Source organism: Carassius gibelio, chromosome B19 (assembly GCF_023724105.1).
Source record: "Carassius gibelio isolate Cgi1373 ecotype wild population from Czech Republic chromosome B19, carGib1.2-hapl.c, whole genome shotgun sequence".
Lineage (NCBI taxonomy): Eukaryota > Metazoa > Chordata > Actinopteri > Cypriniformes > Cyprinidae > Carassius > Carassius gibelio.
This window is the reverse complement of record NC_068414.1, coordinates 23,587,295-23,608,666: the sequence shown is the minus strand read 5'-3', so window position 1 is coordinate 23,608,666 and position 21,372 is coordinate 23,587,295. Positions and strand designations below refer to the sequence as shown.

The following is a 21,372-nucleotide window of genomic DNA, read 5'->3' as shown; positions in this document are numbered from 1 at the left end:
TCTTCACACGATCACTTATAGGCGAAAAAAAATCATTTCAGACCTTGTGCGTATTCCATTTACATGATGATTAGAACACAAGACTATTTTTACAAGTTTTTGTTGACTGATATTGACACTCGTTTACAATTTTCTCGCTAAAATTGTACACGGTTACTTATAAGCAGTGTCAGTGAAGATTATGCGTGTATTTAAATATGCAACGTGTGAAGAAAATAAAGAAAACGTCATTATTCCCATTTCTTTTATACGTCGGGTTAAATAATGTATTTATCTATAAAAACCCTGGGGTGTTAGACATTTTATTACAAAAGTGTTTAAAATGTCATTTCTATCATGTGGTGGAAAGATGTCTCAAAAAATGTAAAAACAATTATAAAGTCTATGGGGGGCGGGGATGCAGTTCAAGATTAATTACGAAAAACTTAAAATCTTTTAAAAAAAAAAAAATAGTGACAGCCGATGACCCCACGCGGTCACATCACCGGACGCGACGTCACGTATCCCATAGTCCTCTGCGTCTTCCCAGTGTACAGAAATGGCGTCGAGAGCACCAGGTAAAATGTAGTTATTTGTGTGAGCGTTCTGAAAAATTCCAAACGTATGAATTTGTTGCCATCATCTTAAAGAGTTATTTTACCACGTGCCTGATTCCTGTGTCATTCGAATGATTGTTGACGAGGATGATAGTTTTGTCATTTAAAGCATTGATGTCCTCTACTGTGTTTCCCCGTCTGTCTCCACCGGGCTGTAACGTTACGTTACCAGCCAAAATATGACTATGTTCTGAATCCATTCCCACGAAACTGGCTATTTATGTCCTAATTATTGTAAACGATGCATTAGGAAGATTAAGATGCTCCGTGATTCAATCTTTGATGGTTAACTGAATCTTATGTCAGCGGTGACATCATGTTCCTCAGCGAGTTTTCTGCTATAATAACCCAATAATCACCTGTCTGTCACAAGCTCCAGATCCGTTTACAACAAAACACGGTTAAGTCAGTTTGACTCCTAACCCCAAGGTTGTGGGTTCGAGTCTCACTGCTGTGTGTGTGCACTTTGGATGGGTTAAATTCAGATGACCACTTCTGAGAATGGGTCACCATACTTGGCTGTATGCCATTACACTTCACCCATAACTTATCTCTAATTCTAGTTATGTATATTCCTGTCCCTGTACAGCAGCAACCAGCAGGCTCCTGGTGGGCTTCAGGAAGTGGTACTACAATGCATGCGGTTTCAACAAACTTGGTAAGCAGTGCTTTCTCTTTACCATGCAGACAAAGCATTATTTAGAACTTGTGACCTTCATGGACTGATATTAACATTGAAAACAAATGTACCAATTTCTGTGTCATATAGGATTGATGCGGGATGATACGATCAACGAGGACAGTGATGTGAAAGAAGCAATTCGTCGGCTTCCAGAACAAGTTTACAATGACAGAATGTTCCGTCTCAAGAGAGCTCTGGATCTTTCAATGAAACAACAGATTCTTCCCAAGGACCAGTGGACTAAATATGAGGAGGTGAGAAAGCATGTTAGCGTAATGTATTCTAATTTTAGCTGCTTTTTCTTTGTGAAAATTGCCTAAATATTTTTGACCCAAAGATTTTTAGATAGTGTTCCAATTTTTTTTACGACATGTGTATTTTATTAATGAGAATTTCATATGCTAAGTGATCAATTGACTGAAAAATGTTTCCCATGTTTTGTCATGAAGTGCAAACATAGACTGTAGGAAAAACATGCATCCCACTCTTCTTCGTGTAATAAAAGTGAATAGAGACAGACACTGAGTGTCTTGAATGAAAAATTTGTGTATGCACATTTTTATGTATATAATTTTATTCACCGTGGTTTTGGAAAATACATCAGATATTATTTATAGGGGTTAACATATTTGTTTGTTAATGTACATCTATTTAACCACCTGCTTCAAATGTTTTTCACAATTAATATTGTTCTTTGTAGGATGTGTTTTACCTTGAGCCCTATCTGGAGGAGGTTATCCATGAAAGGAAGGAAAAAGAGGAGTGGGCAAAGAAGTAGGATGAGTGTGAAGAGACTGAAGCTCCTCTTTGGTGTGATGTCTGGTGTCTTGTATTTAAGAGAAAATGTATTATGTGATGAGTCCCTATACCTATTAAAATTTCCTTTCTGACAACTCTTCACATGCCTGTTTTTTTAATGACAATGTTGTATTCAATGACTCTTTCAAAGACAGTTTATGGTGTGATGTTACAGTAGACCCCAAAGATAAGGCCACTTGTTTAAATATAGACTTTAAGAACAATAAATGCACAATATACAGTGACTATATATAAAGTGTCTTACAGATTTTGTAAGACATAAGTAAAATTGAATAACTACAGTTTACCTTAAACAGTGTTCACTATTCATCAGTTACAAAAGTACAGTCACACAAATAAATCCTGTTATGCATTTAAAGCCGTGAATTCGTTATTGCACATTATTACACAATTGCATGCCCATGTATTATTTGTAGCAACTGATATTTTTGTTTTTATTCCAACCTTCATATGTGCTGTGGATTCATTAAAGTCACATTAGCTCTTTAAATATATAAATTTTAAATTTATATATATAGCAGAAGTTGAGATATTAATAAGTTTCATATGTTATGCATTAATTATTTTAAAGGCTTTATAAATAGCTTTTCTATTTGAATATACTTTCTTTTTATTCCTGGGATTGCAAGTGAATTTGAAGCACTCTCACTCCATCATTCTTTGCTCTCTCCGTTGGGTAACACTGTTGATTGTGTCAATGAAGTTTCCCATGACACTGTTGAAGGAGTGCAGCATGGAGACTCCCAGCTCATTGCTCGTCTCATTGATGTCAGGATCATAGGCTCCGAATAATGGCGTGCAGACTTCTATATGTCCTTTTCCCTCCCTCTCTAGGATGCCAACAAGTTCGGTCTTGGCTTGTTGGAACTTCTCTGTGTCATAATTTATCAGCGTCCTATCATCCAGTGGATAGGTTACACCTTCAGGATAACAGTCACGAGGGACAGGCAGCTCAACATATCTGTGAGCCAATGCATAATACAATCAAATGACAAGAAAAACAACCAAATAGATACCAGTGAACGCATGGTTTTACTGTACCTCAATGCAGGGAAACCCAGAGCCAGCATATTGAAAAGATGGCGCAGAGCAAGCGTGCTCAGTGGATTACCCAGGATCTTCAACTCCTCTAGCCCGTGACAGGGTGTCAGTGCTTGTGTGAGCACATCCAGTTTATCATCATCCAGTCCACACTCCTCCAGACCCAGACTAGTGAGTGTGGCACAGCAGCGGTGCAGAAGCTTCCGGAAGGTGTTGGGGAAGAGGTCGGCTACCTCATGACCGCTCAAGTCCAGCTTTACTATGTGTTCACTGTGCAGGCTGTTGGCGAAGTAGGCCATGTCCACTGCGTTAAGACTGCAGTTCGCTAACTCAATACACTGCAGTGGAGTATTCAGTGGACTGGCAAATCAAACAGATTATAGTTACTCAAAACAAGTATTTAAGAATGATTTCAATTAAGATTAAGCATCAAACTGCAACAGTGCAATTTAATAAACTCTTTCTGTTTTTAAAATGTAATTTATTCCTGTGATGGCGAAGCTGAATTGTCAGCAGTCAGTTTTCCAGTCTTCAGTGATCCTTCAGGAATCATGCAGTTCAGAAAAACATTTCCTTTATTTTTACTATTTCCCTTTTTTTTGGAAACCGTAATTGTATTTTACTCTTTAATGAATAGGAGGTTCAAAAGAACAGCATTTATTTGAAATCTTACATTATAACTTAATATATTATTCAATGTAATGCACTCTTGCGGTAAAAAGCATTATTTTGTAATAAATAAATAAACACTGATCTCCACATTTTGAACAGTAGTGCATACAGTATATACAAATCTGTTGGATACAACAGGAAATTTATAAACTTCACAATCCATATGAATTTCCAGGTAAACATTATTTAAAATGCTACATTTGCTTCAGGGGTGAATTAATATCTTTTGGCTAAGATTTAGTTAATGTTCTGTTAATATACAGCACACCTATGAGACGTGATGTTTTGACTGTTATAAGAAACGTGTGCTGCTATTTACAGTAAATATAGAACATATTGTGTTGCCAGAGTCATGTCCTGGCCTACTTCAGGTTTGCAATGGGACAGTTGTCTGCGGTCCAGCGGTCACACAACAGAGAGCCATCTGAACAACAGCAACATTCTAGACAACATCCCCTGATATTAAACAGTTGATAAACTGCAAAACTGTCAAATAAGTGTCAGAACTTATATTTAAAATAAAAAGATACATTATTGTAACTCCCATCCAAAAGGCTGGGGTTAGTTAAAATTGTCTATCATGGTTTCCAAAAAAATATTAAACAGCACATTTTTCAACAATGATAATAATAAGAAATGTATATAGTTTATGCATCCAATCAGCTTATCAGAAGGATTTCTGAAGGATCATGTGACACTAAAGACTGGAGTACAAAAAAAAATCAGCTTTGCCATATCACAGCAATAAATTACATTTTTAAATGTGTGACTCGTGGCCACAAAGCCAGTCATAAGGGTCCTTTTTTATTTTTATTGAGATGTATACATCACATGAAAGCTGAATAAATAAGCTTTCCATTGATGTATGGTTTGTTAGGAAAATATTTGGCCAAGATACAACTATTTGAAAATCTGGAATGTGAGTAAATATTTTGTAAAACGCCTACTAACCAAAAATTAAGTTTTGATACATTTTCGGTAGGAAATTTACAAATTATCTTCATGGATTATGATCTTTGTTTAATATCTAATGTTTTTTTTACATTACAAAAATTTTGAGCCATACAATGTATTGTTGACTATTGCTACAAATATACCTGTGCTACTTATGACTGGTTTTGTGGTCCAGGGTCAAAACAGAAATGTAAATGTAATAAATTGTGTTAATATTTCACAAATGATTAAATATTAATGAAAAAAAATGTGTAGGAGTTTAAATGGCAACTGTGGTCACATTATGGTTTTATAGTCTTTACCTCAGCAGTTTCCTCAGACGTCCTGTAAGTGTGGAGAACCCCAGATAGAGCTCTCTCAGTTCAGTCAGTTTGCTCATCAGCTCCCCCAGAACTCCCAAGAGGCCCTCATCCTCCGGACCCAACCTGTGGACATTAAAAGCCTGCGCAGGAAACGTGAGCGAGCGCAGCTGTGGGAACTTTAGCTGGGAGAGCAGTACCTCAATGTGTGGAGCCTCCAGATGTACATTGTGCACCACTTCCAGCTTCTGCAGGCCATGTGATTCCACCAGCTTCAGAAGGTAAAAGAGGTTCCTGAGGCTAAGCGAGTCCACACGCAGACCTACAAAGTTCAGTTTTAACGGGCAGTGTTTGCGCAGCAACAGAGCCTGAGTCACCACCTCATAGCTCCGTCCAGTAACAAAAGCATCCAAGCGCACATCTATCTCCACATCAAATGCTGATGGTGCTGCTTGGCCGGCCTGCATGGACACCATAGTCTCGTAGCACATGCGGGTAAGCAGCTCGGTTCTTGCCCAACGGCCAAGAGTCCGTCTGCAGGAACAGACCTGGTGTTCTATGTCTTGCAGACCGATTAGATCCACCACACGTAACATTTTTGCATATGTGCTTGGAGCTTGAAGCACATAGTCCCTCAGACCTGTGAGAATGGCCTCCAGACAGAGCCTGCAGGTGCGGGACGTGAGATCATCTGGACAGTCCACTGTCCTGCTCAATAGTTTGCGCACGTTGATCTCTGTCAGAGGCCACGTCTGGACCAAGTCGTGGAGCATTGAGGCCTCCTCACGCAGATAGCTGGCTTTGAAGAGGATTGGATAGAGATCATAAGACAAGCAATGGAGGTTCTTACATGCATTTTGGCCGGTTTGAACAAAGCCCTCGGCTGCTAGGAACTTCAAGTTCTTCATGGCTGTTTGTCAGCTCCAAAGCTCAAGGAATCTTCTTAGAGCTGTCAGCCTTTAGGAGATATGGAGTATTTGTTCTGCTTTCTTTCCAACAACATATGCATGTGCGTCAACCCAAGAACAGAAGAGTTCTGAGCGAGAGCGCGAGGAGGGAGGTATTTGAGAGGGGATTGGTTATTTATAGAAGCAGCTGTCTCATACTCTCATGACTAACAGGCAGAGGTTAAACAGCAATTAGATTTTGGACCACTAGAAAGAAAAAAAAACAATACTCTTACCCAGTTTACCTTATCTTAGTTTGATTGCAACACATAATCATTGCTGTTAATAGTGTTCATCGTTTGTTTGATTACGTCATTAACTGAATTTTACTGTACATTTCTATCAGATGTACATCAATTTGACATAGTCACCACTGATAAGCTACTAAATATATTGTAGAAACGTAATTTTCTGTAAAGCTGCTTTGCAACAATTTGTTTTGTGAAAAGTGCTATACAAATAAACTTGAACTGAATAACCTGTGACCATTAATGGTTACATTCTGTGGCTGTAGAAAAAAAAACGTATTTTGGGGGTCAACCATTGAGAATAGTGTTAAATTAAGTCAACTGTGCTATTGGATATAAAAAAATTAAAAAAAACTTGTATTTTCAGTATGCTTGCTCGCAAAGTGTTGCGTTCATCCAAGAAACATTTTTGCGGTCAGAACTTTCATGATCGAAATAGTATGAGGTTGGAAGAAAGTGTTTTTTGAGGGCAAACGCAATGTTAATCAGATGTTACAATAGTTTTGTGAAAGAACAAAATGTGTTGCACGTAACAGTGTTTCTCGAGGGGAATCCAAAAAGACCATAACTTTTACTGTTGCTCTGCAAAATAGATAGAACATTTAAAATAAAAAATAAAAAATTGTCTCACCATACAGCTCCATAAATGTACATTTTCTTTTAATATTTTATTTAGCCTCGTACATTATGTGTTTAGTTGTTTTAACCATGACAGCAATAAAACATAGCATTTTCTAATATAATTAATAATATTAGCAGCCCTACTCAGATCATAAACATGCAATATGGTTGTAAAGATATGCTTAAATAAAAAATAATATAAAAAACGATTGCATCCTATGAATATAAGCAAGCTGACTTAAAACTACATTAATGGTAATATTAATATACATAGCTAATATCATACAATAGGAGTGGTCATATCTACATAGTCTAATAAGCACATTCCTGAGGGAAAATGTTTGTTGCACTTCACAAACGAAAATATTACAATCAAAAACTGTTTTTTTTTTTTTTTTTTTTTTTTTTTTGAATTACGCATATATTCAAATGATACTTTTTCCAAACCAAAAAGAAAAGTCCGCCAAATGCACTATAATCTGGGGATGAAACCAGTTTGGACTATTCCGCTTCTAACCACACGGAGGAGCTGCACACCAAAATAATGTATGGAGGCTCATTCTACTGACTGAGATTATATTTTTCTGCAGATGCAGTTCTCGTATCATCGAAAAGAGTGGTTCGACCCCTTTTATTGCAGAAATGATCAAACTGTGTGGGTGTTTAGCAGATGAACTACCTGCATGTGTGTTTTTCTGAGAAAATAACACAGCTTACGAGAGCTTGCTACTCGGTCAGTCATTCAGGAGTTTTTCAGAACTCTTACGCAGAGTGGTAATGGTGATGATGGTGATGATGGTGGTGCTCGTGGTGATGATGGTGTTCGTGTCTTTGAGGAAGGGGCATTAAACCCCCAGGAGGAATAGCTGGCCCCGGCTGTAATTCTCTGTCATGGTTGCTTCTGGAAGGGGATGCAGTCTCGCGGGCTCGAGCACGCATGCGTTTGCTGGAGCTGTGCAGCAGAGGTTGCTGTTGCTGCTGTTGGGATGGATGGCACCAGGTCATAGGGTGATGTCCATGGAGCTTGCTGGGTTTGGTTGTGGCTCCACTATAGCCGACAGACTTGCTGCGGTTGCGGAGTGACCTGAGAAAAGGAATGGATTTTCCAGATGACTCCACATGGTTGCAGGTCTCGGGTTGAGAGCGACGATGATGGTTACGGGAAGAGCTCTCCTGAGGCTGCTCCTCAGCACATGTTTCTGGAGCTATGATAGTAGAATAAATCATATTTGCTTTTATTTTTGCATTTTTTGCATTTGCATTTAGCTTTAAACATCTAAAATCTTCTAAAATTAGAACAAACTGAATAAAACTTGGCTTTCATACAAATGAGTTCAGAGAAAAAAATATAAAGCTATCACCTTCAAACCGAGAAGTGTAGTTTTCAATTCCAGCCAGATCTAGATAGTGGTTCCTACGTTCTGTGTTTTCATCTACAGAGTACTGCTTTCTCTCCGAAACACCCAACTGATCCGAGTTCATTTGTCTGACAGACAAAATAATACAGTATTATTAAATATTGTGTCGGTAACTGTGTTGATATTGTTAATTAAAATGACCAAAAATGGTTTCATTCATTTACATTAAGCTTAATACTAAATATTACAATAATATGCAAAACTAAGAAAATTAGAAATGTTGCCTTGGCAAATAGCTAAATAAACAAATTACATTTACATTTAGTCATTTAGCAGACACTTTTATCCAAAGCAACTTCTAACAGAGAAAAAAAGATCAATAATATGCAAGTGTATATATAAATAATATGCATTTGACAATTCTTGGAAAGTCTAACACAGTACACCTAGAAATGTTGTTTTTATAAAAATAAAAAAAATAAAAAAACAAGTAGATAGAATAGAAAAAAAAAGAATACAGAACATAAGCGTAAGAGCACTCTTAAAAATACAGGTGTTAAAAAGGTTCTTCAAAACGATGGCATAGAAAAAAACATTTTTGGTTCCACAAAGAACAGTTCAGTCAAAGGTTCCTTAAAGAACCATCTCTGTCATACCTTTTTATAATCTGAAGAACCTTCTTTTGCCACAAAGAACCTTTTGTGAAACAGAAGGATCTTCAGATGTTAAAGGTTCTTTATGGAAACATTTAGACAAAAAAAGGTTCTTCTATGGCATCGTGAAGCTCTTTTAATTTTAAGAGTGAGGGTCATCTTTTATTGAAATAAATACAAAGTTGAAAGAATAGAAAAAGAATAGAGAGTGTTAGTGTTAGAAGGTCAGTTTTTTTAATAAATAGAAAAAGAACAGAAAGTAGTATATTAGTGTTAAAAGACAAAAATTGAACTACAAAAATTACAAAAACTGAAAACAAAGATAAAAGCATATTAAAAATAAAAATTACAAAAGCACATAATAAAATTATAAAAACTTGATTTAAATTAAAACTCTACAAATGAAAAAGCTACAAATACTCATAAATACTATATCAGTATTATAATAATAATATTAAAATAACACTGGTATAATTACTGGTTACTGTTATGTATGTTATGTTATGTTCCACTATAATTTTATTCCATTTTATAATAATTTTGTTCCACTTAGGTAAATAATTCTCATTCTCATTTTGTAGGCATTTATTTCCTGGATAAATATTTCTCATGAATAACTTTTGATTCATTCATATATGCAATACTTAAAATCACCTGATTTGAGCATGAGGGCTCTCTGCACACCGTACTGAATCCTCTATTTGATCCCGCTCATTCAGAGACATCCCAGCATCCCGTTCTCAAGGAGGACAAAAGATAAATGTGAGTCACACTGCATTATATCATGATTATTTCAGGAGATTGCTAAAATAGGATATTGTTTTTATGAGAGGTTTGTTCTTCACCTTTTCTGATGCCTTTTCTGCTGGTTAATGGAGTGACACTCAGCTTCACACGCAGGGTTGTTCCATTGCTAAACACCAGCTGTCTGACTGATGCCTCCACCACCTCGCAGATTGTCTGCATCAGGCTCAACATATTCTGCAACAAACACAACGAGAGAAACACACCAATGGCTAAATGATCACTTTAATGAGATGGCAGATCCTCAGTAAATACTGAACTTTACCTCTCTGGTTATTTTCCCATTGCTGTCCAAATCATACAAGGTGATCATCCACTCTTGATGATTTTCATCCATGACAGACACATTACACTCCTTTTCCTAGTATCAACAGCACAATTGAAGGATTCACAATCATTTTTGTATAAGCAAGACAACATATTTATTACTATAAGATATCCTACATCGCAGATTAAAAGTGACATTAAAGACAATTATAATGTTAAAAAAAGCTATTTAAAATAAATTCTGTTTCATCCTGAAAAAAAAAAAAATCACAGTTTCCACAATATTAAGCAGCACAATAAATTTCAACATTTATAAAATAAATTATTGACAGCATTCTTGTCATTGAAGACCAAAGTAATTTGCCATTACATGAATAAATTATATTTAAAATATTGCGAAACATAATAATAAAAAAAAAACCATTTTAATTTGTAATAATATTTCACAAAATGACTATGAAAATTTGTCATAGTGGAATAACAGTAAATGCAGCATCACTACAAGGCTTCTGTCTTATATGCCGTTATCTATAACAAAAACTTACATCATCCTTCCCATTTCTCCTCAGTGAATCTTTAAATGGCTGCGGTCTTTCATTTTCAGGAGAAGAAAGTGAAGAATGAGGAGTCTCCATTACTCTCTCCGGTGGTAATTTTACTGCAAATAACAGATCATGTTAACAGCTCATACAAAAAAAACAAACATCTGTCCAAAACCTAGAGAATTCTAGAATATTTTAAACGACAGATATGTCTGTATTGCTTTGCTTGAAACAATGGCACTATTTGTAAAAGTTCAGCTTACCCTGTAGTGAACAGTACTGATCTGACATCTGATCTTCTTTTGGATCTCTAGCACACAGATCCTAGAATTAAATAGGAAAAACAAATCATTGAAACTATGGACATCCAAAGAAAACAATGGATTGGAGTGCAGCTATTGTGTGCAGTAAAGGACCCACAGGATGATTTTGATTACATTAGAAAGCATAGAAAACAACACTCATGCTAATTTCTTCAGAGGGTGAACATCTGTGAAATGATCAACTGAAACTTTGCATTGCTAAGTCAGTTTTGTATATAATTTGCATAGAAAACCTGTTTTCGAGCTGGAAAACCAGCCCCCATAATGAATTCACCAGGAACAAGAAAAAAATCACTTCATTCTTAGCACTCCTGTGGTCTTAAGCCCAATTGTTTCCAGACACATTGCACTGCTGGTTTCTGAGGGAGGAAGTGAATTGCCCTCCCTGACAAAACAGCTCAACATCATCTGTAATCCTGCCTGCCACAACTCTGTCCCTCTTACACTAGCAGGAAACACAAAATTATGTTCACCAAGGACATTTGACTATCAACCTATCATAAGTCATTTGCCAAGATTTTTGCATTTTTTTTAATGTAATGCAATGTAATTATGCTTGCAATGTTTAAATATTCCTAGGAATAAAATACCACAATACACTGTATGATATTCAGAGTATTTTCAACATTCAGATAATTGTTGTGAGCAACCTCCATAAAAATGCTGAAGTTTAGAATTTAAAGTAAATCCATCACACATATTCTGCTGTATTTGTATCATGAAACTTTCAGATGAAATGTAATATTTTATTCAAAAAGATAAAAGCATTGGCACTGTGGATATGAACATAATTCCCTCTCTGACAGGGGCATGATGTAGACACGGTGTTACTCATGCCAGCTTTGACATCATGCACAACTATAAAACCAGATATTAACTGGCAAACTCATTAAGTATAACACCCACAGTGTGCTTATTTAAGGGCAGATGTGAGAAGCATTTGGTTCTTAACAACTGCATTTGTAGTGACACACAACTTAAACCATGAGTCTATCTGGAGAAGACATCTTAAAAACATGCAAAATTGTAAATGAAAACTTTTTACAGAAAAAAAATAATAATTTTACTGTAAAATACTTTCAAATGTATGGTTTTTGCAAGCACAAATTATGTAGTAATATGAATTACCATAATTCACAATTAAAAACATTCCCAGAAAAATTTTGACACAAAATATTTATATTATTATACTTTTTTTTACGATAAATACTTTTTTCATTTCAATTTATCATTAATGTATATTTAAGAGTTTTGTGTTACATTTTCTGCTGTAAAAATTTGTACTAAAATATACAGGCACCACTATGCCCTGTACAATCTTATTTTGTTTTTTGTTTTGTTTTTTGCATCCACCACTTACACACATATACATATACATATATATATATATATATATAAAACTTTAACAAAATATTTTTTTATATGTATTCATCCAAAAAAATTAATGAAATGAAATACTGGCACATGAAAAAAATACATTAACTTTTTCCATCTACTAAATTTCATCTTTGCAAGCAGGCACATCCAAAAGTGCAACCATAAACCAATCGCTCTCCATCACACTGTTGAAAGCAGAATTTGCAGTCTGACAGAAACCTGAAGAACAAAGCCCGAAGAAGTGTGATGAGTGATCTATCAGTCTGCCAATGATTTCTCTCAACATCATGGCCAAACCTCTGCCACGCTCTGCTTGCTCTAGGGCCTTTGATGTGGGCTCAGATTACCAGCTTGGAGGGGGGTTTTCCTGCCCTGAGCCGGGTGTCACTGGGCCAGACACCCCCTAACCCAACTCCAGTTCCTCTTCACCACCCACTCACACTGCTGCCTGTGCCCTCTCACAAGGTTCAGAACAGTACCTGGCTTTGTTTCCTCTCACTTCCTGTCACCAAACACCTGGATGGAACCCTTATTACATGGTGAGAGAGAGGGAGAGAAACAACATGCCATTTGGGTTGGAGTATGATTGCGCTCAAGGTACTAGAATATCTAACACCATTTGCTAAAAATGTTGAGGCTGGATGTGATTGATTTAATCTTTCATGGTCTTGGAATGAACTCAAATGCAATCCAGCATCACTATGCCTTCCATGTTTACACGGGCAATCATTCAAGCCAGAACTGCATAATGTCTCACAGTTGTAGTATTCCTTTCTTACCCAAACTTGATTTTATTAGTACATACTAATAGCATACAAGTATTTAAAGGAATAGTTCACTAAAAAAAATAAAATAATAATAATTCTGTCAATATTTTTGAGAACGTGGTTAACCAAACAGTTCCTGGTAGCCATTGACTTCTAAAATATGGAAAAAAAACTAGTATGAAAGTCCATACAGACTTTTTGTTTACCAAAATTCTTCTAATTATGTTTGTGTGTTTGTGTTTGTGTGTGTGTGTGTGTGGGTGTGGGTGTGTGTGTTCAGCAAAAAAAAAAAAGAAATTCCTACAAGTTTAGAACAACTTGATGATGAGTAAATTATGTCAGAATTGTATATTTGGGCCTTGGTGAGTACTATAAAAACTCTAGTCTATTATAACCCACACATCATTGTCTTAGAGTTCAATTCTCCAGGCATGTCTGGACAGACTTGTTGTGCTAGCTGACTAAAGCTGCCCTTGTTTTTCTAGCAGATAAATATCAACACATGGACGTTGAAGGTCAATGGAACAGGACATAATCTGTTTATCTGTTACTTTGCAACGTGTATTTTCAGTCCCTTTATCCCTTTTTATTTATTTTTGATACTTCATATTAGGGTTTTACTGATCCTTCCAACAAATGTTGAGTGTTGGCAGTCAGCAGACTTAAGTAATAGCACTTAACGAGTTTGCTCGTATAAAATAATTGAAGAAAAAGCAGCAGTCATCCTATGCACCCTATTCTAAAGAGACATGGATCACTGCCTCCAGCACACGCTTCCTTCCTTATGTCCTTTGAAGTGGGACAGAGAGGAAAAAGTGTAAAAGAAAGGATTCTTCCAGCCTTTCCAAGCAAACACAGACTCCTTTGAGCCCTCCGAGACCAAAACCTTTCAAGTGTCCCTGGCTTTATGACCCACACTGCAGGATCCTGCCATGAAAAAACAGCGTCCTAATTAGACCCGAAACACACTGGAGACAGAAACATACACAAGTCAAAGACTGATTTAGGAATACATTCTGTGTGTAAAACTGAAATTAATGAGATAAGGCCAATATAATCTTATAATATCATGACTTTTTTGCATGTGATGTACACTCTCAGGGGCAGAACCCTTTAAAATGTATTCATGTTTACACTTTAGGTACTAACATGTATTTTTAAGTATTCAAATACACATTTAAGATACTAATATGTCTCATTTAGTACAAATATGTACCTTTTAGGGCACCGCTCCAGTGACAACTTTGTAACTTTATTCTGAGAGTGTACAGCAGATATGAACATTTTTGCAAGTACTGTGCGTGTACTGTTTCTTCATTTTTGCATACATTTACAGCTTGCACAACAGACATTAGTGAGGTTAATTTCCATATTTAATGTAATGTGAGACTTACAGTTTTTTACAGTGGCATTCACTGCATAAATGTCCTAAATCGCATGTAACTTTTATTGTACACAGTACTTTGCACAGTTTTGTTTTCATTTCTTTAAAAAATTAAATATCACACTATAGATGACAATTGCTGAAATCGCCTGAAAACAGCAACACTAACTGCACTGTGTTGTACGTTTCCTTGGTCCTAACCACCGACCCTGATCTCTGGATCAATTAGACGTTTGATGCACGCAGCATCGCCACAACAATCCAAGGCCTTTAGCCGAACCACTCATCTACATTTTGCAACTCGTTTGCAGCAGCCTTCATTATAGCACTCCACCCACCAACTACACCTCCTTTCCCTCCTCCAACCACTTCCCCCCATTTCCCCATCACAGCCTCCCTCTGTTTTCAAAACCAATAACAGATGTGTGGTGGGGCTGCGCTCAAAGACCCTGCTGTTCTGGCCGACGGCCATAAGCATTTCACACAGTGATGAAGGCTCCAGGCTCCGCTGAGAGAATGAGAGCAAAGGAAAAAGAGGGAAGAGACCCAACACCATTTAAATACAATGCTGAGAGTACAGTGTATATGGAGAAAAGCGTTCAGTGCCTGGTTTTTCTCAAAATCTGAGTAATCTAAAGTGTGGAAATGACGAAGACAATTTATGCTGATTTGTGTTGACTCACATTTTCATTTCTTTACTTCACCTTTAACAGTGCAAGCTAGGTATACAATTGTTTATTTTTTAGATCACAGGGAATCAAACCCATGGCTATATATGTATGCTCTACTCAAACTACAACAATAGGAATACTTGCAGCTTGTCGATTATATCATATAATCACATATCTAAAAAAAATATTTAAAAACTACTGGTATTTAAGAGTTTGGCAACATACATTAGGCCAAAAAAATAAAGATAAATCTAATGTACTGGTTACATTAAAACATTTTATAGCAACACTGTTTATTTTAATGAGAAAAAGTCACTTTGCATAATATTAAACAGATCAGTAGTCTATTTTGTGTAAATTACAATAAGAATACAGTATGCATAGACTATAAATGTAGCCTATTTTCTTTACTTTGTCAAGAATTCATCTATATAATCTTACAATGTTTCATAATGGTTTAACAAAAATGTGGATGAAGTGCTATCAATAAAAGTTGTACTCATCTTCCAATTAACACTTTACAGGTTTGACCCTTAAACATGCACTTATAACTAGTAACTATGTAGATGTAGAGTGACAGTTAACTTAAATATGTCCTGAACATTAAAAATTGTCACCTTACCTGTTTTTTTCTGTCCAATTCGCCAATAAACTCAGCCTCCTTGAAAACATCTCCTTATACAACACAAATGTCCATTTAATAACTTTTCTAATAAGTAATAGCTATGGATAATCAAGTTTTATTTGTACCACCTTACCCTCTGGATTTTCTCTGCGTTTACATGCTAGGGGGAAAAAATAAACAAGAATGAGAATAAAGTCGCTTGATATTTTTTAATAGTCTGGCATTTTATTCGCAAAGTGTCTTACCAGGTTTCGATTGTAGTTTTCCCATGTTGATTTCATTTACGGAAAGAACTAACGAGCTGTCGTTTCAGGAACAACTGTGACATCATCTGTGCCATAAATGAAGTGGGACTGGATATGCATGTTTCCACTGAAGCCTGTCCATATTATAGTCTGAGACTGAAGTTTGGGAAAGTCTAGCCTTCAGTGAGGATTCACTACACGCTCGCTCGCTGTGTGTGTGGAGGAAGAGCAACTCGAGGGACTCCCCCTTCCTTTGATGATGTGCACGCACCTCCTTCAGTTTTGGAGCACTTTATTCATTGGACAGCCTGGCAATATTTGCTTGAGAATTCTTATCCAAGTCTTCGACCATATTCATAAATCATTTCTCCTCTTAAGAGAGATTCACTTCAAAGCTCTTTAAAATGACCGATTCTGTTTCAAATTGAACACAACATAGACATAAAAATTTAAAACCAAATATATATTCTAGTTCTGTTACACCTAAATGCAATATAATGTTTTTAAAATATTGATGTGCTTTATTATAAAAAAAATAATAGTTGCAGTGCATTTCATCAATAAAATAATATTTTATATAAAATAATAATAATAATTATTATTAGAATTTAGCGCCCTCTGGTGATGTCTTGAAATACAACATGTCACGAAATAAGAAGATGATCTGTCTCACATACATCTCACATACAAACTCCTCCTGTAAAATTCGTTTAACCTAGTACAGACCGAGACAAAAATTTGAGCCACTAATACCATTAAAGTGACAATATAATGAACTTACCTCTCATTCAGATCAAATGAACATTTTTAACAATAAACACATGTCTGTCTACAGTGAAATCAGGAAATTGTGTTAGAAAAAAAGATGATATCACTGGCACCTGGACTCAGTGGAGCCCCATTATGTTTTTGAACTTATACTAAAAACATAAAAAAACTGAAAGACAAAATTAAACTGAGGTAAACTGTAATGACTCATTCACTTTCCTACAGCAGTTAAAATTGTTATTAAATAAAATAATTAATTTAATAATAAACAAGTTTTCATATTAAGCATTTAAACTACTTCAAATGTAAGAAGAGTCATGGTTCTTCCAGCTTTTAGTTTGCACAGTTTTTTTATTTTATTTGTACACAGAAATGTTTAGTAAGTTAAAGGTGAAGTGGGGCATTTTGGAGACCCTGATCTTCACTCAGAGGAGCAGTAGTTGCAGTTGTGCTTGTTGATAAACAAGTGCTTCAGTTTTGGATCGTTCCTGTAGCGTGCGAGTAGCAACCTTTTTTCTCTTTGCTCCTTCTCCTTCAGCATTTTCTTCTTCTCCATTTTCTTGGTTTTATCCTCTACCCAGGTGAACAGAACAAGTGCCACTTTTCTTTTGCTTGTTTGCTCTTCCTGGATGTTCACTTTTTGCTGGGTCTCATTCTTGGGACCTTCAGGAGAGGCTACACCAAAAAGCTTCATCATGTGTTCATCCAACTCCTTTTTCTGAGAAGCGACATCCGTATGGCCTAGAATGACTTTGGAGTCTCCTACTTCTTTGAGGTCATCTTTCTTATAACCCTGGACCTCTATCTCTTCACTCGACCACACTTCTTTCGGCACCTCGCAATCACTCTCTAACCAAGCAACCATCTGTCTTGGTTTCATTTCAGCCTCCAGAGGTCGGGGGCATTCAGACTTGGGTAAGTCACAGGCCCGAATGGTCTTCCCTGTGTACTCCACATACTCTGTCTCCTCATCCTCTATGTCGATGAGCATGAGTTGTGGAGGCGGCTCAAACAGGGAAGAAGTGGACGGCTGAGCCTTCATCAAGCTGGGAGAACACACTGGAGCTGAAGAACGTTGCAGATCAACAACTTCATCAGATACAGGAGAGGAGCTCGGAGAAACCACCAGTTGTTTGGGAGGACTGACTTGGATGCGTCGGAGGCAAAACAGTTCATCAGTTGCTGGAGTGGGACGTGGAGGAACTGCCAACGGTTTGGCAGAATCCACTTGAAGAGGAGAACATGGCAAGGACACTTCCTCTGGTGCTGCCAACGGTTTGGGAGGATCCACTTGAAGAGGAGAACATGGCAAGGACACTTCCTCTGGTGCAGGATCTGGCTTTTGAGGATGCATGGGCGGTCTGGTCACTGGCGGCAAAGGTTTGAAGCGAGCAGCTGGTAAAGGAAGGTCTTCAGAGATACTTAGAAGCACTGGATGTTCTCCTTCTATTGGCTTCAAGAAGGAAGATCTCACTGGAGGACTGACTAGACTTTGCTGAGGTTTGACCTCCACAAGAAGTGGAGTAGGCTCAGTGGTCTTTCTTTCCTTCTGGTTTCTCTGCTTCTTTATTATTTCTCCAGCCTCTCTATGCTTACTTCCTCCCTCCATCACATTTTCTAGACTCTGCATCTTTCTGAATTTGGCAGACTCAATTTTTTTCTGCAGCACATGTCCTCTGTCCTTTATCTTTTCAAGGCTAAGTGTTTCTCTTTCTTTTTCAGCCTTGTCTTTATGACTTCCTCCCTCATTCATCTCACTCGCCTTCTTCACCTTTCTCTTTACCTGTCTTTCCTTCTCTTTCTCTCCATACTGTAAAAATGATGTTTCAAGTTCATGAATAAAGATTATTGTAGTACATTACAGAAGTCAATGCTATTTCAAGTCTTTCTTTTTTCAAAATGTCACATTTATTTAAATGTGTTGATGTTTCTTTGTAATTAATTGAGAAATTAACTAGCAATTACTGAGTGAAATTACTTTATTGTAAACCTATAGTTTTTTTCAGTGTAAGCTGGTAATTCTCAATTAAGTTACCTTGCGGCGTCTCCTCCTGCTCTTCTTGTTTTTGGCAGTGAAGTCGAAGGCCTCACTCTCACCTTCCTTAGTCAACGGTGCCTCTGGAAGTTTCTCTAGTGTCGCCTGTTTTTGCGCTGCACACTGCTGTCCCTTCAAAGGTGTCTCCCTTCTGCGCAAGAAGTGAGCAAAACACTCAAAAAGTGGTCTAAATACACTGCTGAACAGTGCCATTGTGGACACTAGATGCTGCAAGTCAATTCAGTATTTGTCGTCAATATCTGCAGAAAGTCACGAAAGTAGCTCTCGATCTTTTCTCTCCTAACACACCAACAGAAGAAAGTTAGTCAGAACAGCAGTTTAGAGCTGCCAGAACGGAATCTCCATTATGATGTCACAACAGTGAGCTGAACTTTAAAACATTTCACTCTAATTTAAATGTAAATAATAATAATAACAACCAAAGTTATTAGACTTGCACATGAATTTAACTGTATTTATTTATTATAAATACATACATACATTCATATATACATAACCAACCTGTCAAAATATTATAATGATTTTGTTTTTCCATATTAGATGATATCACTTCTCTTTTGATTGCTTCAAAATACATCATAATCAGCCATAAACCATTATCAGATTGTAACCTTTAAAGACAAATTCAATAATTAATTTCTGTCTGTATACATTCTGAGTGAAGAAACTAAAAGTGACAAAATGTGATACTGTTTGTTACACATTTGTAATAATAATTTATACTTATTTTACCACCTTTATTTAAGCGACTACTAATAATAATATACTGTGCCACTAAAAATGTGCTTTCTAAAAGAGGTTGTTTACTTATGTCTTACTTTTTAGTACTTACCAATTAAAATCAGACCCTCCCTTCACCCTCACTGGAGCTGAGCCCTTTAATGTCCTTGAATGAATACCAATAAATAAAGAAATAGTGCCACAGCATTTCAGATTCATTACATGTCTCTGCTGCTCACACAAGTGACAGATTACAATATGTGAATTAAAACTCTACAATAACAATGGCAATATTACCTTTCACCTAAAACCATAAAATATACTGTGAAAAAAAAATTATATTTAACAATATTAGAAATGTGTAAAATTTTATATGGAAAATAGTCGGTTTCATTGCATACATTATTTATCATTACATTACATGATTTACGTCCTACTTCCTATAGTAGCCCGTAAATGCATTTATGGTTTAAATGCATAAATTTGAATCATTTTAATCTAATTTTTTTTTCGTTTTAGTTTATTTATTGCATTATGTATTTATTTATCACAGATTGAAAACCCCTGCATTAAGTTATGGTCCAGTCCAGTAAATAAGAATAGGTTCTGAAGCGTTTAAAAGCTAACCATTAAAAACGGACGTTTATTTGTCACGTGCAGGACAGAAAATAACGTATCTTTCACTCTGTAATCGCCGAAATGGACAACAGGGTACATCCCGATCCGGTACGGTCACAGTGAACAGTTTTTACAAATAAGATATTGTCAATATTACATCTCTGAATTATATTCGAAAAGTAATTAAATGCTAGTTTGATCTGTTTTACTTCTTTGTTTTGCTAAACACGTCAGGAGCAGCGAGAGTCAGCGAAGACGGGATGGCTGGAATTTCAGCGAAAAAATACTGATATCGAAGGACAAAAGGTTATTTTACCGTTTTTTTTTCTGTACCATTTTTAAAAATAAGAACCGTTCCTTTACGGAAGATTTTGGAAGGAAAAAAATCACTGTTGTTTGTGAAACATCTGTAACTTAGCTGAAAACACTCCATGCTGAAATAAATAAATTGACCCCCCACCATCACAAAATCATGTGTAATGGTTTTACTGGTTATAAATAGTAGTGGTACTGGCTTTAATAACTGTAATGGAACCTGTGGGTTTCTTCTGGTAATTGGTTGCCTGACTTAAAACCACTAAATTGTAATGGCGTATGTCCCAAAACACAATACAGAAAACCATTTTTAATGGTTAAAAGTTAGTGGCTTTTAATGGAAAACCTAAAAAATTCTGTGATGTTCCTATAGTTTTTTTCAGCAGGGCTGACTAGTAGGCAGTTCACTAGATGAAAGCTGGTAGTGAAATGACAGTCAGCAACAACAGTACATTCAGATTCATCAATCGGAATGAATGCAGTACGATCGAACCAAAAATTGTGCATGTACATAGCCAGTGAGTGATTGGGGGCTTTCTGTTTGGATATTTAGAAAAATTACTTGAAGCTCTTCTTCCGTTTCCTGATAATAAGCTGTGTTGTAAGCGACTCCATAATCGCAGTCCTCCAAACAATCACATTTATTTCACAGGTGAGTATGCCTTTATTTGTGCATGTCCTTTGGCTTGCATCTTTAGAACTTATACGGTGTATTATTTTAGAAAACCTTATAATGACGTATTTCTTTCCTCTTTTAGAAACATGGATTTGTGTTATATTTATGTGAACAGATTTTTCTGATGGTCTTTGTACTGGAAACTCTGGTCAGGTGGTATAATGGCTTCAAGATGTTCTGGAGGGTATTTTTTTCCCTTTGTCTCCTTCTATTTTTTTAAGGAACTTTCCATAATAGAATACTGTAAGTTATTTACAAAAGGAAAAACTAGCATGAAAGCAATTGCTTCAGTAGGTGTTTTATTTTTTATTCATTTTCTATGTG

General features: G+C 36.3%; 3 protein-coding genes across 6 annotated transcripts; 1 reads left to right on the top strand and 2 right to left on the bottom strand.

Moving 5' to 3' along the window:
* The first annotated feature begins 459 nt into the window (after positions 1-459).
* On the top strand, positions 460-2,171 carry LOC127978756 (cytochrome b-c1 complex subunit 7). Of its 2 annotated transcripts, none has more exons than XM_052583642.1 (4): positions 460-557; positions 1,186-1,254; positions 1,366-1,532; positions 1,979-2,171. In XM_052583642.1, the coding sequence occupies exons 1-4, from the start codon at positions 539-541 to the stop codon at positions 2,054-2,056; spliced, it is 333 nt and encodes a 110-aa protein (XP_052439602.1). In that variant the 5' UTR covers positions 460-538; the 3' UTR covers positions 2,057-2,171. The 2 variants fall into 2 exon arrangements, with proteins under 2 accessions (XP_052439602.1, XP_052439603.1); XM_052583643.1 differs by having other exon boundaries at positions 493-557; positions 1,189-1,254.
* Positions 2,172-2,174: 3 nt separating this feature from the next.
* lrrc14b (leucine rich repeat containing 14B) lies at positions 2,175-6,757 on the bottom strand. The gene is made up of 3 exons (XM_052583636.1): positions 5,067-6,757; positions 3,139-3,498; positions 2,175-3,058 (listed from the first exon to the last, which is right to left on the bottom strand). Exons 1-3 carry the CDS (start codon positions 5,969-5,971, stop codon positions 2,743-2,745), a joined length of 1,581 nt encoding a protein of 526 aa, XP_052439596.1. The 5' UTR covers positions 5,972-6,757; the 3' UTR covers positions 2,175-2,742.
* Positions 6,758-6,901: 144 nt separating this feature from the next.
* On the bottom strand, positions 6,902-16,187 carry LOC127978755 (protein naked cuticle homolog 2). 3 transcript variants are annotated; one of them, XM_052583640.1, is made up of 10 exons: positions 15,896-16,187; positions 15,784-15,810; positions 15,648-15,697; positions 10,767-10,827; positions 10,507-10,619; positions 9,960-10,055; positions 9,736-9,871; positions 9,545-9,629; positions 8,241-8,365; positions 6,902-8,084 (listed from the first exon to the last, which is right to left on the bottom strand). In XM_052583640.1, exons 1-10 carry the CDS (start codon positions 15,918-15,920, stop codon positions 7,642-7,644), a joined length of 1,161 nt encoding a protein of 386 aa, XP_052439600.1. In that variant the 5' UTR covers positions 15,921-16,187; the 3' UTR covers positions 6,902-7,641. The 3 variants fall into 3 exon arrangements, with proteins under 3 accessions (XP_052439600.1, XP_052439598.1, XP_052439601.1); XM_052583638.1 differs by having other exon boundaries at positions 15,648-15,700; positions 15,896-16,182; XM_052583641.1 differs by lacking the exons at positions 15,648-15,697; positions 15,784-15,810; positions 15,896-16,187 and adding an exon at positions 12,683-12,952.
* Positions 16,188-21,372: the final 5,185 nt, after the last annotated feature.